A 20,469-nucleotide genomic window follows, 5' to 3' on the forward strand; every position below is an offset into this window, starting at 1 on the left:
CACATGAATGGTCTCATGCTTTACTGTTGGCATGACACAGGACTGATGGTAGCGCTCACCTTTTCTTCTCCCAACAAGTCTTTTTCCAGATGCACCAAACAATCAGAAAGAGGCTTCATCAGAGAATATGACTTTGCCCCAGTCCTCAGCAGTCCATTCACCATACTTTCTGCAGAAAATCAATCTGTCCCTAAAGATTTTTTTTTCTTTGAGAGAAGTGGCTTCTTTGCTGCCTTTGACATCAGGCCATCTTCCAAAAGTCTTCACTTCACTGTGCGTGCAGATGCGCTCACACCTGCCTGCTGCCATTCCTGAGCAAGCTCTGCACTGGTGGCACTCCGATCCCGCAGCTAAATCCTCTTTAGGAGACGATCCTGGCGCTTGCTGGACTTTCCTGGATGCCCTGAAGCCTTCTTAACAAGAACTAAACCTCTTTCCTTGAAGTTTTTGATGATCCTTTAAATTGTTGATTTAGGTGCAATCTTAGTAGCCACAATATCCTTGCCTGTGAAGCCATTTTTATGCAACGCAATGATGGCTGCACGCGTTTCTTTGCAGGTCACCATGGTTAACAATGGAAAAACAATGATTTTAAGCATCACCCTCCTTTTAACATGTCAAGTCTGCCATTCTAACCCAATCAGCCTGACATAATGATCTCGAGCCTTGTGCTCGTCAACATTTTAACCTGAGTTAACTAGACGATTACTGAAATGATCTCAGCAGGTCCTTTAATGACAGCAATGAAATGCAGTGGAAAGTTTTTTTTGGGGATTAACTTAATGTTCATGGCAAAGAAGGACTATGCAATTCATTTGATCACTCTTCCTAACATTCTGGAGTATATGCAAATTGCTATTATAAAAACTTAAGCAGCAACTTTTCCAATTTCCAATATTTATGTAATTCTCAAAGCCACGACTGTAGATTTCTATGGCATGCACCGTGATGATGTCAGTGCACACACAAAATCTATAAAGCATGCGTGAAAGGACAAACAAGGCTTCGTAGTGTTTTTGTTGAAAGCATATATTTTACGCAAATTGTGCACATGGTTTTGTATCCAAAAAAACAAAGCAAAATCACACTGCTGATTTTATTTGGCACCTAATTTTAGATATACATTAGATATACGTTGCTTTCACAGATGAAAAAGTAAATTTCTCTACCCACTGTACATGTCAAGTCTAGGCATGAGACATTCACATTCTCTATGGAAATCCAAGGAGACAAAGAGGGGCTGCATTAAACCATATGATGTATTGCTATATAAGGAATGTAGAAGCATGGAAAAGTTAGCTCAAAAATGACAGATGAGCTATAATCACACCTATCACCTCAAGGGTTATATTGGGTGATATATACAGTAAAACTGTGGCTTGCAGGCATAATTTGTTCCAGGAATGTGCTTGTATGTCAAAGCACTCATATATCAAATAATTTTCTCATAAGAATAAACCAAGACTTAATTGATTTGTTTCACAGCCCAAAATATTTATATAAAAATAATGAATACAGAATATGAAGTAAAAATAAAAACAATTTAACTTGCACTTTACCTTTGAAAGGAATCATGGCTGGAGTAAGACACGAGAAGAAGTAGAAGGAGGAGGGAGAGCTACTGTGTAGAACAAACACACATACATATACACACACACACGAACTGAATTACTGCTCTGTTGGCAAACTTCTTTAACAAGGAACCTCTCTAATGACACTTGCTTTTTCTGCCTTTTGAGGAATTGTTGCAGAAATGTGACGTTGCATTGTCGTTAAACAGATATATTTTCCGCACTGCTACAGCCTTTTTATTCTTTTTTCTTATGAGGGCTGTTGTGGCAGTACAGTTACTGAAGAACAGTAACTACACTTGGATACAAAAAAAAAAATGCTTTATTCACGTGCACACATATGGTCACAATGCTATAGTAAACAGTACATGCACGCATGGATGTTGACTATATAAGTGACGCACTCGGATGTGGGAGACAATTACCCACAATCCTGTAGCATAAGACAGAAAAGCACCATTGGCTCAGTTGTGACCAGGGGTGGCTAAGTGATTAAGTATAATGAGATGAATGTGTAAGTCACTCTGGATAAGGGTGTCTGCCAAATGTCATAAATAGTCATGTTACGCTCGGCAGACAAAGTGCAGGCGTACTACTGGTATTTTAAAATTTTGGTCATCTTGCAAAACTCTCACAGACCAAGTTATTTTTAACAAAAGATCTACAAGCACCATTTATAATTAACAGATTATGATGTTTAACCAGTTATTTTGCTGCGCCAACACATATCCTTCTGCAACTGGTGAAACGAGTGTTAAGCATTTAACTGGCAGTTCGTTTGAAAATCTTAGGGGTACTATGTAGCTAAAATTTGAGAAGTTGAGTAGTTGGCAGTCCTGAGAAACATACAAGATTTAATTTATTTTTCCAGTCATTCCAATTTAGAATATCAGCTAACTTCCTGGGTTCCAGTGTTCCTAATTAGTTCCAGTGTTCCTAAAAATACTAAATAGTGTAAAATGAGTAGCTTGTGTGCTAAGGTGTACAATCCCTTTAAAAAAAAAAGAGGGTTTTAGGATTTAGGCTTGTTAGAAGCCAGTTAGTTTTGTTGCTCGTGGTAATCATGAACAAAACACAGATCGTTCACAGAGACAATTTAGAACAACTTAAAAGCACTTACTAAGGAGGTAAAGTGTTGTTTAAAATGGATACAGTAAATAACAATTATTAGAACAGGAAGTAAACTATATAGTCAAACATCCCAGTGCTGTTATATTCTCTCTCTCTCACACATCAGTATATATGGGTCAGCCTTTACCCCCCACATGCATCTGTGACTGTCACTGGTTCAGATGCTTGAAAACCTTGCCCACTCCTTGAATTAAAACTAAAAGCCCACATATTAAGTGTTTTGATTTGAATTCAATGTCATGGTGTACAGAGGACAAATGGCAAAAAAAACTATATATTTTCCAAAATGTATGGACTTATGGAATGTAGGGAAACCTAAAGCAGAGCATGAACCGGTAGGCAGCCTCATTAATCCTTAAAGAGGACAAGCTCGTAAATCAGTAAATCCAATAGAGAAGCAGTCTTGTCAATTCCGTTAACATGCTAGAGTTGAAAGTCGGTAATCCAATAAAAACACAGTAACCTGAGGCAGCCTTGTATGTCCTTTAAATGTGCAAGGTCAAGCCAAAGAGATGGAAACATTGCCCAACAGAAAGATCTGAGAAGGTAAAATGAGAGCAAAGATCAAGAGTGGATTTCCAGGTCAGGACCAGGTCATCTGAGGAAATACACAAGGAAAACACACAAGAATTGATCTCAAAAGAAACACAATAATCCAGCAGGGAAAGAAAGTTTGAATCGCCCTTTTATGCTGTAAGCGTTGATGAGATGAGTGAAAGCAGGTGTGAAGTAAACAGCACGGAACGTGACTCAACCCCTCCATCAACGGAAGCTGCCAGGGATTTTAGCAAGTGCCTCCGGGTGTCTGTGGAACTTAAATATTAGGAATGAGTCCAGTATAAATCTCAATGGAACGCGATTTCTTTCATTGGGTCCGTAACTGTCCCAGTCAACAAGGTATTGAATGCTTTGTAAGACTGTAGCAACTTCGTTATTGAAAAAAAAAAAACGCCTGTCAGCTCTGAGATAGGTCCGATCAAAGGTCTGGGGTCGAATGCAGAAGCAGAGTTTAGCCTGACAGCATAGGAACAGATCATGGCACAGAGGAAACAGGATTGATTGTGACTGTGTATGTACACACACACACACACACACACACACACACACACACTTAGACAGACACACAGTGGTATAGAAATAATTACCAACCTTAAAAGTAATCACATTTTGTTATCTTGCAGCCTGAAATAAAGACACAGTTTTTGTTTCACAGGCTGTATTTACTACATGCAACTTTTAACATATAAGTGAAAGATATAACTAAATATAAAGAATTTAATTGCGCACCCAAGCACGTATTTAAAAATGACATCTGTTACATTTTGAAATTAATTAAAATTTCAAAGTAACCTATCTTCTCTTGTCATAGGCTGATTGAAACAAAGCCTATATGTTAGCTTGGCTAAGTACACCTTTGTAATGCATGCACCAAAAGACAAGCAGACAGAAATAAAATTCCAAAAAACATCTTTATGTTCTGTACTTATCATATGTTACTTTTGTATAATAAGTATAATTTTGTAGATTTTACAGATTTTTTATGGCATGTCAAGCTTGTGTATGCTTATGCATAAAGAAGCTTTATGTAGATGCGAATTTACTTTTGCAGCAGGTAACTTAGCACCTGCCCACAAGGCCAGAATTTCGATAACTAATGTTAACCTGAAGCTTGTAGAGAATCTATAGGATATTGTTAAGAGGAAGATGAGAAACACCTTAGAAACTCAACACTACAAACAAGTCTGCTATCAAAGCAGTCTGGTCTTTAGTAACACCTCAGCAGTGCCACAGGCTAAACTAACATGATGATGGTTGTCACAACATTGTGAAAGAAATCTGTAATTTTCAGGTCCACGTCCATATATTCTCAGATCCTCACATCCTTTTTATAATGATCACTTTCAGCATACTGTATTTTGCAGCACATAAGAGATATAAGCTTTGTGTAATATTCAAGGCATGAAGGCAAGTTGCTATTCTCCATATTAATTATTTCACTAGTTCAAATCCAGTTTGAAAAAAGTGAACAAGAGCAAAGACTAATTTTTCTATGTTACTACCTTGGACAACAGTCAGCAAAGAAACTGTCACTTCATGGTCTGCTTATCACTTACTGATTGAACATGACTTTGCGCATAGTCAGTTGATGCATGAAAGCAGTAAAATGGTGTCTGAGAACAGTCAAATCCTAGAAGGGCTTTCCTGGAATTCAAAGCATATGCAGGCATTGAGATTGAAAACCTCATTACATGTCAAGGGGTTAAAGAAGTGTGACAGTATGTAATTAAGTTCAATGAAGTTTAATCAATCCAGATAATTTATAGTGCATTTTAGAGAACAGCAGTTGAAGTTTTAAAAAGAAAGCACTTAATGCAGAGTGAGGTGGCCTTAATGCATACTCCTATATTAATGATAGAAAAATGGCTTTTCTTAATGACCTAAAATTCTTGTTAAATGAAAGTGGCTACAGGGTTAAAGAGGGATTTATGTTTTATGAAATAATTGAAGCAAAGCTTCTTAGTAGAGTTCTTGTGGCCAATATAACAGACATTAGCTGACCTTCATAAATAACTCTTAATAAATCAGTGATCTCTGTAATTATGTATTTAAATCTGGCCCTGAAGCAGAGCCAGCCAAGAGCAGAATACAATGTAAAAAAGAAAAATGGATTGAAATGGCTTGGATACAGCTGTACCCTTAGAGGGAGAGTCACTGACGTTAACGCAGAGATATTTAGACTGACTAGAGTAAAATACTTCTACCTTGTGGGAATTGTTTTCTAAATTAAATATCATCGTCTTCACAGTCAACATAGCAAAAACCAAACTAACTATTATGGACAATTTAATTAAAGAATCTGAAGAATGTAAAAGTTTTAAAGTTCTAGTGGCCAAGGATAGAATGGGACCAGGCCAGGAGCCTCACACATGGCCAGACTTTGACCAAAGAACATTTCTTTTTGCAGAACCCCCTTGTGTGTATAGATAGGAAAGACTTACCCTCTCTTAGAGGGTTTTTCCTTTTTTATGTTCTTCTATGCTGTTCCAATTTTTTGGTCCATCCATAAGTTCCTTACATTGTATCTATGTTTAAAAAAACACACACATTGCTATTAGATAGTATGCAAAGTTACTTGAATCCAATAACATTGCCTCTATGGGCAAAGTATAATTTCTTGGAACTGTAGTATTTGTTACAACTGATTGATTCCAAAAAGGACGAACACCATACTGCAACACTGTATTTTTTTTTTCACCCGATGTTATTTAAGTGCTAGTGGTACAGTAGGTATTATATCATGCTCATAACAATTTGAAGTGTGGCACAATTCACATATTTTTTCTCTAAATACTATCACACTGGATCTACAATTGAGCAATCATGATGTGATTGAAGTGAAGACTTTTAGATTTAATACAATCATCTTGTTACTCGTCTTGTGTTCATCAAAAATATTACACTGTTTAATACACAGTCCGTTCATTTTAACTGCTGCCGTACTGCAGAGCTATTTATAAGTGCATGAACTAATCAGTAGAGGGATGCTAAGGAATTTTTAAGCCAAATTATTACATTAGTAACTCAATTACCCACTCTTTCTTTGCACAGCTTATCTGTAAAATCTTGCAGAAGGCCTGGAGCCCATACCATGGGACTTAGACTTAGGCACAAGGCGGGGCACAACCTGGATGGGGTACCAATCCTTCGAAAGGCATACAAATTGAAAATGGCAATTATACAGCATGCATTTGGACAGTGGGAGGAGTACCCAGAGAAAACTCATCATGCTTGGGAGAGCTTGCAAACTCTCGCACACAGACACGAAGAATCAAACCTTTGACCCTGGCGGTGCAAAGCCACAGTAAAAACCATACACCACCATGCCGCCTATATTAATTATTTTCTTTTTCTTTTAGCATATAATACATTTTTAGTAAGTCAGGTATGAAAGAAAAATGCTTAGTACATCAACAATACATGAACAAGTAAAAGGTAAAGGTTACAGTAAAAGTAAAAGGTTACAGTCCTATCAGCACAAAACAGAAATTTTAATCATGGCTCAGCAGTTAAGGTTCTAGGTTATTGGTGAGAAGTCCAGGGGGTCAAGCCAAGCTACCACAGTTGGCCTCTTGAGCAAGGCTCTTAACTGTAATGTAGTACACGGGACTTCTATTGTGTTTGTTATTATTATTATTTATTTTTATTTTTTTAAGAAAGAACTGAAAGGGAATCACTTTTTCTGTCTTTTTTTTTCTTGGCCAAGGACAGTATGATATGTGACTAAATGTTTGTACCACAAACATTGTCATTTTATCATCCATTTTATTTCATGATTGTACCTTCATGATTGTTCATGTTCCTTATAACTGCTCACTAAATCCCAAAAAACACTGGACTTACCACTAAAATAAATATCAGAACTTTGACATCAGAGGCCATCCGTACTTGCCAAATGTCTCCCTCTAAGAATTACTTTCATCGAAGTTGTGAAGGACAAAATTTACAGGAAAAAATAACATCAAATAACAAGGTTTCTTTTTCCATGAGTAGCTGAAAAAATGAGTTCCAGTGGTAAAGGTAATTTCAGCTTCTAAAGGCCTTTTGAAATGGCTTTGTAATGGTTGACAGCAAACCAGCGATGAATAAAGCACATAAGGGAGCTGATAAATAGGGGAGCCATTAAACCCATTGATGTGTGACTTATGCTTGGCAAAATACTGCTGTCATGGAGGTACAGTGGATTCCAAGCATGCTCGCCTGCTTGGGGGTTGTTATTGATTTCACCTTCATTTAATCAGTCTGTTGAATGCCATAAAACTGTGGTAGATGAAAAAGAGTTTCATTTTTATGTTTGAGAGTTTGGACTGTCATAGATCATAGATGTCATAGATGCAAAAGCTTGGGGCTTTTTTTTTTTTTTTTTACAGCAGTGATTAAATTCTTGACTTGAATTCTTGGAATAAAATGTGTGGCTTGCTGCAACAAAGTAACCAATTAGCTACTTACTGATATCTTTTATGCCATGGACAGCCAATGCAGTTGTCTCAGGTCAATGAGACTTTAGTTCGTCTACTGACATGCAGAAAAGGACTGTATTAAAAAAATGTCTATTTGATAAAACTATTATGGTCTAGGTCTATCCATCATCTGTAGCTCTTGAGATAGTATTATGCTAACTTTATCCTTTTTGTAATGCCATTTATTCTCCAGTGAAACGTTTATGAATAACTGTAGACCATTTCTCATTTATAGAGAATCTTTGGTTGTAAGTTACTTTCATTTGTGATAGTTTGCAAAGATGTGGCAGAAGAGAAACAAAGAACAACTAGTTAAGCCTTAATACTCCTGCTTGTCCAATTTGTTTCCTCATCTATTTGTCAAACAAAAATAATTTAAGAAAGTTGCAATTTACAGGTATTTCATAGTATCTCATTTTTGTCTCACTTAAGACATATCTATTTCTTCAGTATTTGGGCTAATCCCTCCCCATAAAAAAAAAAAAAAGAAGAAAGAAACTTGGGTTTGACTGGTATTCCAGTATAAGTATCTATCAAATGATGGAAACTACAAAGCACTTTTGTAAGTCATTTTGGATAAGAGCATCGGCCACATGCCTAAATGTAAATGTTAAGTAACAAATTAATTAAGTTTATTTAGATGATCATTTCAATAATTAAAACCAAAAATAATATTGTTGCAAAAGATGACTAACAAAGCTCTTAGTTATACCACTGATATCGGACTGTCATCAAAACTAACACTCACCGTTTTTCCTAAGCAAGTTGTTCATTTAGAGTTTTCATTCAATGTTAGCATTTCTGTGTCACAGGCTCTCGTATAAGACATTAAGTCAACACTGAAAATAACCTTTAATATTCTGCAGACAGGATTATTTGTGAATGAATTGCAATACATCCTGACAGGTCAAAGTTGTGTTTAACCATGTATATCCATTTTAGGTTAGTTAGTGGCTGCGCCAGCAGGATTTCTTAATAAAGCCACACCATGGGTGGTGATATATCTCTCAGTCAGGGGAAACGCTGTTTACTCTGTATGTGTGCGCACTGCACCAAGACCTAAACTGTGACAAACACACAACTATTTATACTGTACACAGTATCAATCTCCACCTCACACCATCAAGTAAAAAGTACTTTGCCAGTTTACTGTCAAAAATATTTTGCCGCAGCTTTTTTCTTGTCTTTCTTTTTTTTTCCCTATTCTTTTCTTATTGTTTCCAATGTTAGTATTTTTATATGGCCTTTATACAGTCTCTGTTTTGACCCCTATCTCAAAAATTTGTGAATTACGTTTACATTTACTTTTGTTTCTTTCAGATTTGGAAAACTTCAGGACTCACCGGAGAAGTGCGGTGTCTGTGAGGGAGGGACAGGGAGTGGTCCTTCTCTGTGGCCCACCTCCTCACTCAGGAGGTCAGTACCCTTTTTTTCAAAAAATGTTTTCAGTACGCAATCATCAGCTTTATGGGGCAACAGCTCTGTTACAGAAGTCCTCATTGACAGCACAAGTACATACATGGTGTCAGATTTGAGGTGGTTTTTGATCCTTAAGTGATTTCAAACTTGAAATGCTGAATTTCCTTTAAACCATGTAAGAGTCTACAAAATGATATTTGCTTGGTATATATGATGCTAAATTCTAGTTAAAAAAAAAAGAATTACATTTAATTTTAGCAGACTACACAGACATACCATTTGTTCCATATATGCGGGGCTTCAAGTCAAACTAGGACTTGACTGAGTAAAATCTACATTATTTTAATTTCTCTATATAATCCCCTGCTACAATATTGCATGTATCCCAGCTTTTCACTGGACCTTGCCATCAAGGCAAAGTTTTTTCACTACACTGGCACTGAATGAATGGATGTCCTGCTGAACTGAAACGCTGGCCTCCTTGAAACTCCTTTAATAGAAATATGTGGATATCACTTAAACGAGGTCAGGACTGTACAGGGCCTGTGGCCATAACTCCCAGCCAAGTTTTCATACAAGTGGTGCTTGTGTATGATTGTATGTACAGTTTCCACAGATAGATGCATCTCTTCTGCGAGTTGGCAAAAAGTTATCCATCAATTTTCAAAGCACAGGCTTTCAACTCATTCAATATTCACCGGAACGACTGCAGTGGGTTCCAAGTCACTGCATTCATTAGGATAAACCAATCATCATTCATGGACATATGACCTTCTTTACCATGTTTGCACCATTCATATGTTTTTCTGTGGACAAGAGGCACATTTCCGTATCATCCTTGAAGTTTTCTGTAAATTTTAATTGGTTTGTATGCTTTCATTCATTAGAAACTTCATTCCAATTTGACCTGAGCAACCTTCATATAAAAATATGTCTAAAATTATTAAGAAGTCAAGAGAAATTGGTTAAAAAATAAATAAATAAATAAATAAATAAAATAATTTATATATATATATATATATAAACACACACACACACACACAAACACACATTTCCCCATCATTATGTTATCTTCCAGTTTTTTACAATAGTCTATGCAGATTTTAGTAAACCTTATTTCTTTTTTTTTTTTTTTAGGATTTATATATTTGTAGAAAAATTATTTAGCTCTCAAATCTCCTAATACATTTCTCCCTTGTGGCTCAATAAAAGGAACAAGAGTCACGTACATTAATCAACATATGGTGCGTGTGTGTGTGTAATATATATATATATATATATATATATATATATATATACAGTGGTGTGAAAAACTATTTGCCCCCTTCCTGATTTCTTATTCTTTTGCATGTTTGTCACACTTAAATGTTTCTGCTCATCAAAAACCGGTAACTATTAGTCAAAGATAACATAATTGAACACAAAATGCAGTTTTTAAATGAAGGTTTACGTTATTAAGGGAGAAAAAAACTTCAAATCTACATGGCCCTGTGTGAAAAAGTGATTGCCCCCCTTGTTAAAAAATAACTTAACTATGGTTTATCACACCTGAGTTCAATTTCTGTAGTTACCCCCAGGCCTGATTACTGCCACACCTGTTTCAATCAAGAAATCACTTAAATAGGAGCTACCTGACACAGAGAAGGAGACCAAAGGCACCTCAAAAGCTAGACATCATGCCAAGATCCAAAGAAATTCAGGAACAAATGAGAACAAAAGTAATTGAGATCTATCAGTCTGGTAAAGGTTATAAAGCCATTTCTAAAGCTTTGGGACTCAATGGAACCACAGTGAGAGCCATTATCCACAAATGGCAAAAACATGGAACAGTGGTGAACCTTCCCAGGAGTGGCCGGCCGACCAAAATTACCCCAAGAGCGCAGAGGCAACTCATCCGAGAGGCCACAAAAGACCCCAGGACAACATCTAAAGAACTGCAGGCCTTACTTGCCTCAATTAAGGTCAGTGTTCACGACTCCACCATAAGAAAGAGACTGGGCAAAAACGCCCTGCATGGCAGACTTCCAAGGCGCAAACCACTTTTAAGCAAAAAGAACATTAAGGCTTGTCTCAATTTTGCTAAAAAACATCTCAATGATTGCCAAGACTTTTGGGAAAATACCTTGTGGACCGACGAGACAAAAGTTGAACTTTTTGGAAGGTGCGTGTCCTGTTACATCTGGCGTAAAAGTAACACAGCATTTCAGAAAAAAAACATCATACCAACAGTAAAATATGGCCCTGAATCCTATTGAGATGTTGTGGCATGACCTTAAAAAGGCGGTTCATACTAGAAAACCCTCAAATAAAGCTGAATTACAACAGTTCTGCAAAGATGAGTGGGCCAAAATTCCTCCAGAGCGCTGTAAAAGACTCGTTGCAAGTTATCGCAAACGCTTGATTGCAGTTATTGCTGCTAAGGGTGGCCCAACCAGTTATTAGGTTCAGGGGGCAATTACTTTTTCACACAGGGTTTTGTAGGTTTGAATTTTTTTTCTCCCTAAATAATAAAAACCATCATTTAAAAACTGCATTTTGTGTTTACTTGTGTTATCTTTGACTAATAGTTAAATGTGTTTGATGATCAGAAACATTTTGTGTGACAAACATGCAAAAGAATAAGAAATCAGGAAGGGGGCAAATAGTTTTTCACACCACTAATATATATTTGCAGTATGGTTTATATATTGTATGCTGTATCTTTCCAGACAAGCAATAATGGAAAAATCTTTCTGAGGTCTATAAATCATGGTTAATGGCTTGGTGTTTACCTTAAGTTTCCCCCTCTGCATAGTCTTCATACATTAAAATTTATGACATTTGGCAAAAAGCTTTTAACCAGAACGACTTTCAGAAGTGCCTTGAAGTCTATTTAGAACGTATCCTCATACAGCTTTAGTAAAAGAGTACAATTTTGTGTATGAGCATATACAGTACCTATGGTCCCACTGGCTTCTCTCCTCCCTCCACATCATCTTTAAAACAATATAAATTTAACAACCTGCAGTTAATTAATCCAGCAGCATGGCAGTATGCATATTATGAATATATTGACGGTACTGTAGCAGTGATGCACATAAACAAGAACCTTTGATGCAAAAACAAATTCACAAATCTTGTCAATACAAAACAAACAGGAAGTGGGTGTGGTCAAAAAAAAGAGCACCAAAATCAAACAAAGGAAAACGACTGATTGTAGGGAGAATCATGACATGACATATCTCAAAAACCAATCTTAATAGAAATATTAACATTGTCGCACTGTGTTAACCAATTGATATGTACTTCATATAATTTTCATTAAACTATGTTTGTTTTAATTTTTTGAGGTTCTAAATTATGAGCTTTCAGACCACTATTGTACTCTGACTATAGAACATCTGTCCACTTTTTTTTAAAAAAAACAAAACAAAAGAATTTGTAAAATGCATTTGAAATTCATGTTTTTGTGAGTGCTTAAAGATACTCTCCTAAAAAAAATCTAACTTTTTACATTACATACATGCTACTTTACAGCAAATAGCAATTGTAGCTATAGGTGTTTTTTCCCCATTTTTGCTAAGCTATTCTTCTAAGCTATGAATGCACTCATCCCATCATTGCACTAGTGATTGGATGCCAGCGAACTAGAAAGTTTTCTCAGTATGGTGAAGCCATGATCAGACTGCCTGCTTCATGGCTTAAACGCTGGCCTACCAGGAAATCCTTAAATGGCCCAAACATGTGGAAATAATTTGCAGAAAGGTCCGGGGATTGTTGCTAAAACTTGATGAGTTTCTGTAATGTACAAGTGGTGTTTGTAACTGATTGTGGGTACAGAGCTCTGAAAATGTTATGTCTCTTGTTGGCAAAAAGTTACCAGTTGATATTTTAAGAATCAAGCTTTCCACTCACTGAATATTCATGGGAATGACTGCAGTGGGCTCCAAACAACCTTGGCCAGGATAGTCATTCATGGACATATGTTTTTTTTTTGAAAATGTTTGCACCCTTAGAATGTTGTACTGCAGCTAAGATTATCACCATACTGTGCTTGAAGTCATCTGTAAATGTCAATTGGTTTTACATGTTCAATTACAAGAGATTTCATTTCTTTCATTGAGGAAATGCAAAGACATATACACATATTGAGCACAGTATTCTTCTTTCTCTATCACTTCTGGCTCTCTCTCTCCCACTACTTTGAGTTTTTGCAAACTTTTACACGTGCACAAATATATTATTTTTTTACTTGGTGCTTTACAGTAACAGTGAAGTAGATGCCAAAAAGACTTAATTTATTTATACTTCAAAGACAGAATAATCCCTGTAGTCAGTTTTATACTGTCTGGCCCTGGCTGTATAGCAGAAGTTAAAACTCATCTAACTTTTCAAGCCCTAGGACAACGTTACCACTTTTTCCTCAATGATTAAATGCCAGAGAGGTTTTTTTTTTTTTATTCTATTTATGTATTCTGACCTTTCCTTTCATTCAGTCCAGTGTTACTTGGTTTGTCTTCATTCTTTTTACAACATCAAGGCACTGTCATGAAGGGAATTAAGTCAGGGTGCAAGTGCAGACTGTTCTGAACAAAATGAACATAAGATACAAACAGAAACAAAAAATCTATAACCATGGCAAGGCTAGAAACTATAGCCTAATATACATAGCCTAATAATGTCAGACCGCTTTAAAAAACTTGCATAACAAAAAAAGGGTTCAATCAGTTGACTGTATGTGCGCAAATGAGCTTGCAGAATTATCGTTACAGTCAGTAACAAGGATCCAAAGCAAATGTAGGCTATGCTCGAGTACCATTTGGCAACAGGCAAATTTGTGGTCTTGTGCTTATGATCTTAAACACAGGTCTTTGTCTGGGCCATGCTCTTTTGAGTGTTGTATTGGCATGGTTCTTCTTCACATTTAACAAGTATAGAGAATAAAAAGATAAAATTGTATGATTAAATCTAAAAAAACAAGCAGATGGGTACATCTTTTTATGACAAGAATTGGGTTCATAAAACAATAAGCAAATAAAACATCTTAAAAAATAATAGCTTGGGTTTTCTGCACTGATTGCAATTTTCACTCGTAAATTTAAGGAACTTTTCAAGATGTGCCTGGGATTATTTTTTTTTGTATTGTATTTTTCTGTCCTCTTTTTTTTCCTTTTTCATGTTTACACTTCTGCATTTTTTTTTTGTAAATATAATGTGTGGAATATTGAAAACTGCAGGGGCTGTGATCAAGGCCTTCCTGATTTACATGATGTGTCTGGTTCTGCAAACTTCATAAGTTTCGTCATGTTGCTATGTTTTCTTTTAAGCCTTAAAGTCACAGGAGGCATCTGTTGAGAATCAAGCAAGTGATAGCATAAGAATAAAGAGCCCATAATGGACAGCCCATACTAAATGTAGCAGTGGTTTCCATGTAACAAGCTTTAAACAAACATTAAGATCAATATTGTGTACGTATACACAGTATTGATCGTACATAGCATAAAGTATAGGGCATGGCCTGAGCCAGATTTCTGTGAGCAGGATCTGGCAGTATTTATGATTGAGTTCATTAGAGTGTTTTCCACATCATCTAAAATCTCTGCACAGAGAGAGAGGGAGAGATTCATATGCCCCAACCATGCTTTTTGTATTGTTCTATTTTTATCCTTTATGTGGCTAATCTAATGTACCCAATCCCCATGTTTCTTCTTTTTGGAACGTAAAGAGGGTGGAAGAGTCAGTGTATTCATTGGCAGGAGATCTCGGGGCCATAAGAGAGCACTTGACTGTGTAGTTTATCAAGAGGAAAGATAGAATAGGAAGGAATTGGGTCATAAGCAATTTTTTTATGTCTTGTTTTATTTTTATTCTCTGTTATTGAAGATGCACTTCTTAATATGAAAGTTGCTCTTTATTCCTGATTTGTGTATTACACTTGCTACTGAATAAGAAAACAAAAGACAGAATGCTGCATAGGTGAAGTAGATACATGTATAGAAGATTACTTCATGGCAAAATGCTTATGTTGCTAATATAGGATGAGTAAACTAGCCATATAAAATTGCTCTTTTTTGCCTATATAATGTAAAACACAGTATAATGACATGCAGATTAGGGTAACTGGTGTTCTGAACTTGGTCATTGTGTGTGTGCGCGCGTGTGTGTGTGTGTGTGTGTGTGTGTGTGTGTCCTGCAATGGATTGGCACCCTGTGTGTTTACACTGATCAACCAAAAAATGATGACAGTTCACCTAATATTATGTAGGTCCCCCCTTTTGCCAACAAAACAGACATGCTTTGTATGTTCTGACACTTGTGTGGGAAACAGAATTAACCTTTTCAAAAACTTGAGCTATAGTGACTGTTCTATTGGAACAGACTACAGAGACTAGCCTTCACCGCCCTTGGACATTAATCACTCATAGCCACCCATGACCTTGATGCTGATTCATTGGTTTTCTTTTCTTGGACCACGTTTGGTAGTTCCTGACCACTGCAGCCCAGGAACATCCCACAAGAGCTGCAGTTTTGTAGATGCTCTGACCCATCATCATGTCATCCATCACAATTTGACAATTGCCAGTAGATACAGTTACAACATCTCATTACAATAGCAACTGGAAATGGTTGCGATATATGGGGAAGCAAGTGAACATTTTGTTTCTGAAGTTAATATGTTGAGCAAGCTTAAGGATTTGAGCAACTAAGACAAGGGCCAAATTATGATGCCTAGATAAGTGGATGAATGATGTGGAGCAACTCCTAAAGTGCAGCTCTTGTGGGATGTTTTAGATCTGCAGTGGTCAGGACGTAACCTGACAATTACACTCTGTTAGAGTTATCACAGCAGTTATGAACACCAGATATGAGTTGCTTAACACTGTGATACATTTTGTAAAATGAGACATTGTAGGATTTGACAGATGTGCCAAAACCGTGTTATTCACTTTAAAAAGCTATTTGGATACTGTTGTATAACCCTCTGTTTCACTTCCAAATTGGACCCTTTCTTTTGCGCTTGCTCCAACTACCAGTAACACTGATTTTCCTGCATTTTGGATCACTGATGCATTTACTGTTTTATTTATTATACTTTATTATCATATTTTCAAAGGAAAATGAAGGTCAGGAATAATATTGCTTTGTGTACAAGAGACATGAGATAAATACACTGCTGTTGGAAGCTGCTGTATTTTCTATGTCTTCTATGGAGTTTTTCCAGCTACAAATTGTTCTCCATTGGGATGTCTGGACAATATTATATCCTTATAAGACCACAGACCTCAGACAATGCCCAAATTGATGCAAAAAACATACCTATAGGGCATTTTCTTTAACTACTGAAGTGTGACTGCAGCTGGTAGAGGAGGGGATTGATGATGGACTGTGAACTGGCCTTTCAGGGCTCTTTTAAAAGTTTGTCACAATTATAAAATTCTTCATGCAACAGTTCATTTCTTGTTCCAATGTGCTAAGATTGACTTGTATAGTGACCCATACTAGTAAAATTTAAAAAATTACAAATATTGTGAAAGTACTAATATCCTTTTGTAATTTAATTTCAAATCTGAAACTCTCATACAGTATAGTTTAGCTTCATTAGATGGTAACTGAAATACTTCAAGGCTTTTAATTAATTTTTTTATTTTTGTTAATTATAAATTACAGCTTATGAAAGTCTATAAATATTCATATATTAAAAAGTTTAAGTATATTACTATTTGTATATTACCATTTATCTCTTTGTCTAGTTCAGTCCTCGCATGAGGAAGACTGCTGATTTGACAGTTGTACAATAGACGATCATCAAAACCCTCCAAAAGGAGAGTAAGCCACAGAAGGGGCTATATTGAAGCATATTACAAACAGTTGACTAAAAGGGAAAAGCATGATAGGCAATGGTGCACAAGCACCAGTGGCTTTTGCCAAAGTCTACTTTCTCCCACTACCATGTGTTTCCCTTCGGGGCAACTTTCCACAAATATGCTTCAACACAGAACTTTGCAAACAATATTGATGATGGAAAATTTGACCCACTCCATAAAGTCTTCTTGGCATGAAATGTTACTCCTGTAAAAAAAAAAAGATAGGGAATGAGAGAAGACATTAGAGGGCAGTAGCTAATGATTTAAGTTGCGACCACAGTTCATAGAAAAAAGGGTTTGCTCTAAGTAAACTAAATGTGTTTAGGCTGTGAAAGAAACTGTGTTCTAATTGCAGATGAACTGCCTTTCAATCTTGTTTTTATTTTCTTCCATCTTTCAGCTTAAATAACCCCAGTTGGCAGAATTAAACATGCATATTGCTGTCACAACAAGCTTTACATTTATTATTAATGTGAGACAATCGGGTTAGAATTACTTTGATAAAATGACATTACATCACTAGCATGAATCGTGACGTTGGATCACCATTGTAATTTGGTTGTTATGACGTTGTATTTGTAATCTTTATTTCATTATTATTATTATTATTATTATTATTATTATTATTATTATATCTTTTTTGATAAGTAAGCCAATGCCATTCTACTCGTAAACAAGGATCCTGCTACTAAGGCTAGTATATTTACATACAGTACTGTACAAAAGTCTTAGTCACATGCAAATCACTGCTGTATTCAAAAATGTTTTTACATTTAAAAAACATTATGAAAAGCAGTAAACAGCATTTACTGAAACAAAGTCAATAATTGGTATGACTTCCCTTGGCTTAAAATACAGTCTCAGGTACAGTTTGTGCATTTTATAAAGAAATTAACTGCTAAGTTTTACTGAACATCCTGCAGAACTAGCCACAGACTTTGTTGCACCTGCTTCTTTTTTTTCATGCATGCAAAACCAAGAATCTTGTGTGTGTGTGTGTGTGTGTGTGTGTGTGTGTGTGTGTGTGTGTGTGTTTGTGTGTGTGTTTGTGTGTGTGTTTGTGTGTGTGTTTGTGTGTGTGTTTGTGTGTGTGTTTGTGTGTGTGTTTGTGTGTGTGTGTGTGTGTGTGTGTGTGTGTGTGTGTGTGTGTGTGTGTCAATAAAACTAGTGCTACAAAATAACAATCTTAGAAGTACCTGACTATTGCAATTTACTGCAACATTCAATTGTGAAGGCTTTCTTAGTGATAATTGATATTGTGTAGTGCAAGCAAGCAAGGCCATCTCTACCATGTCTTAAACTTTTTGGTTATATAACAGGATGAATACGTAGACGATATGAGTCTCCACCCCCTGCCGAAAAAAAAGTCAGATCTTTTTCTACCTTTAACAGGATACATCAACCCACAATATTTTAGTATCATAACGATGAAAGGCTTGTACTGCATGTTAAAACCCTTTACTGTACAGTATGTTAAAATTGCAGCTAAGAAGGTTCTTTCAACTACTGTGGTGCTAGGAACCGCAAGGAATTCTGTACTAACCAGATGTTTTTGTTGTTGTTTGATTTTTTTTTTTTTCGTTTTGCTTTCAGCAGTTAACAATAACCAATTTACTTTTTGGTTAACTAAAAGTTTAAACTATACACGGTTACCCATTAATAGACCAGCAGCCTGTCTTTTTTCATACACACATCCACCCATACATGCTTATGGATTTGCACAAATCATTGAGGGTCCACATTCATTTTCTTTTCTTGTTGACTTACCCACAGCTTTTTGTTTGTTTTTTGCCACCCCAGCAGTCCAGCCTATGATGCAAATTCGTATTCTGTCTGACAGCCCCCTCTAGGGAGTTCTCAAAGCATGTATGTCTGCTTCTGGGCAAATCATATTTTAGTGGAAGCCTATATGGATTTTAATGTATGGATTTGCTGATGTAGTATTTTAGGCAGGAATCCGAGATAAATAACATGAAATAAGAAAAGTAAGTGCTGTGTTTATGTCATGAGCATTGCAGTCTAATACTAGTAAAGAATTTATTTTGTGTTTTGTGGCATTTTTGAGTATTTAAATTGTAAAACTCTATTTCTTTTTTTTTTTTTTTACTTCACATTGACCCTGTAGTATGGATAAAACATTTAATCTAGTATATATTAGGTATACATTGTTAAAGAGTAACTAATACTGTAGGTGATATATTGGAGGGCAAAATGGCACGAATGGCCTTTGTATGTACAGTAGTTGACACACCATGAACCACTAGAACTACTTCAGCCATGTTTCTTTTTACAAATGTAAATCAATGTTATTATTAATGTCATGTCATGAAACATTTTTGATGCAAACATTCTTGTTTAGAAAGTTCAGATTCTCCAAGTGATCTTTACATGTTGCTGTTTTTATTTATATACAGTGGGGGAAATAAGTATTTGATCCCCTACAGATTTTCTAAGTTTGCCCACTTACAAAGAAATGAAGGGTCTATAATTTTTATCATAGGTTTATGGTAAAGGAGTGAGACAAAATATCAACCAAAAATCCAGGAAAAGCACATAATACAAATATTATGAATTAAGTTTCATTTCAATGAGGGAAATAAGTATTTATTGAAGTATTGCTCCTAACAACAATGTGGTACAGGTATGTGTATAAAAGCCACTGTCCACAAAATCTCTATCTTTCATTCAAACCTCAACACCATCGGCAAGACCAAAGAGCTTTCGAAGCAAGTCAGGAACTAGATTTTAGACCTGCAGAAGGCTGGAATGGGCTACAAGACCATCAGCTAGAAGCTTGGTTAGAAGGAAACAACTGCTGGAGCAATTATTTACAAATAGAAGAAATACAAAGTAACCATTAATGGCCCTATATGCAAGATATCACCTCATGGAATAAGAATAATTATGAGAAAAATTAGGGACCAGCCCAGGACTACATGGGAGGAGCTTGTAAATGATCTCAAGGCAGTTGGGAGCACAGTCACCGAACAAACCATTGGTAACACAATACTGTACGCCTGCATGGATTGAAATCCTTCAGCGCAGCAAGGCTTCCCCTTCTCAAGAAGACACATGCACAGACCTGTCTGAGGTTTACCAATGAACAGAGAAAAATTGGAATAAACTGCTGTGGTCAGATGAGACCAAAATTGAGCTCTTTGCCATCAACTCAACTTGCTGTTTTCAGAGGAAGATAAATGCTGACTATGACACTAAGAACACCACAGTCCCTACAGTCAAGCACGGAGGTGGAAACATTTTGCTTTGGGGCTGTTTCTTTGCTAAAGATACAGATTGACTTTCCTGCACTGAGGGGCCAATGGTTGAGGCCATGTGTTGTAAAATTTTGGATAAGAACCTCCTGAAGGTGGGTTGTGGATGGGTCTTCCAGCATGAAATTGACCCCAAACATACTGCCAAGGCCACTTAGGAGTGGCTTAAGAATAAGCACATTAAGGTCATGGAGTGGTCTAGCTAGTCTTCAGA

General features: G+C 36.3%; 1 protein-coding gene across 1 annotated transcript in view; it reads left to right on the forward strand.

The window, feature by feature from the left end:
- The window catches only part of LOC128527213 (contactin-4-like), a 195,726-nt gene that overhangs the window by 77,765 nt on the left and 97,492 nt on the right, over positions 1 to 20,469 (forward strand). Inside the window, exon 5 of the mRNA XM_053499586.1 lies at positions 9,041 to 9,136. Coding sequence (XP_053355561.1) covers positions 9,041 to 9,136 — 96 coding nt within the window. The remainder of the gene's footprint in view (positions 1 to 9,040; positions 9,137 to 20,469) is intronic.

This window comes from Clarias gariepinus, chromosome 6, assembly GCF_024256425.1.
Source record: "Clarias gariepinus isolate MV-2021 ecotype Netherlands chromosome 6, CGAR_prim_01v2, whole genome shotgun sequence".
NCBI classification, from domain to species: domain Eukaryota; kingdom Metazoa; phylum Chordata; class Actinopteri; order Siluriformes; family Clariidae; genus Clarias; species Clarias gariepinus.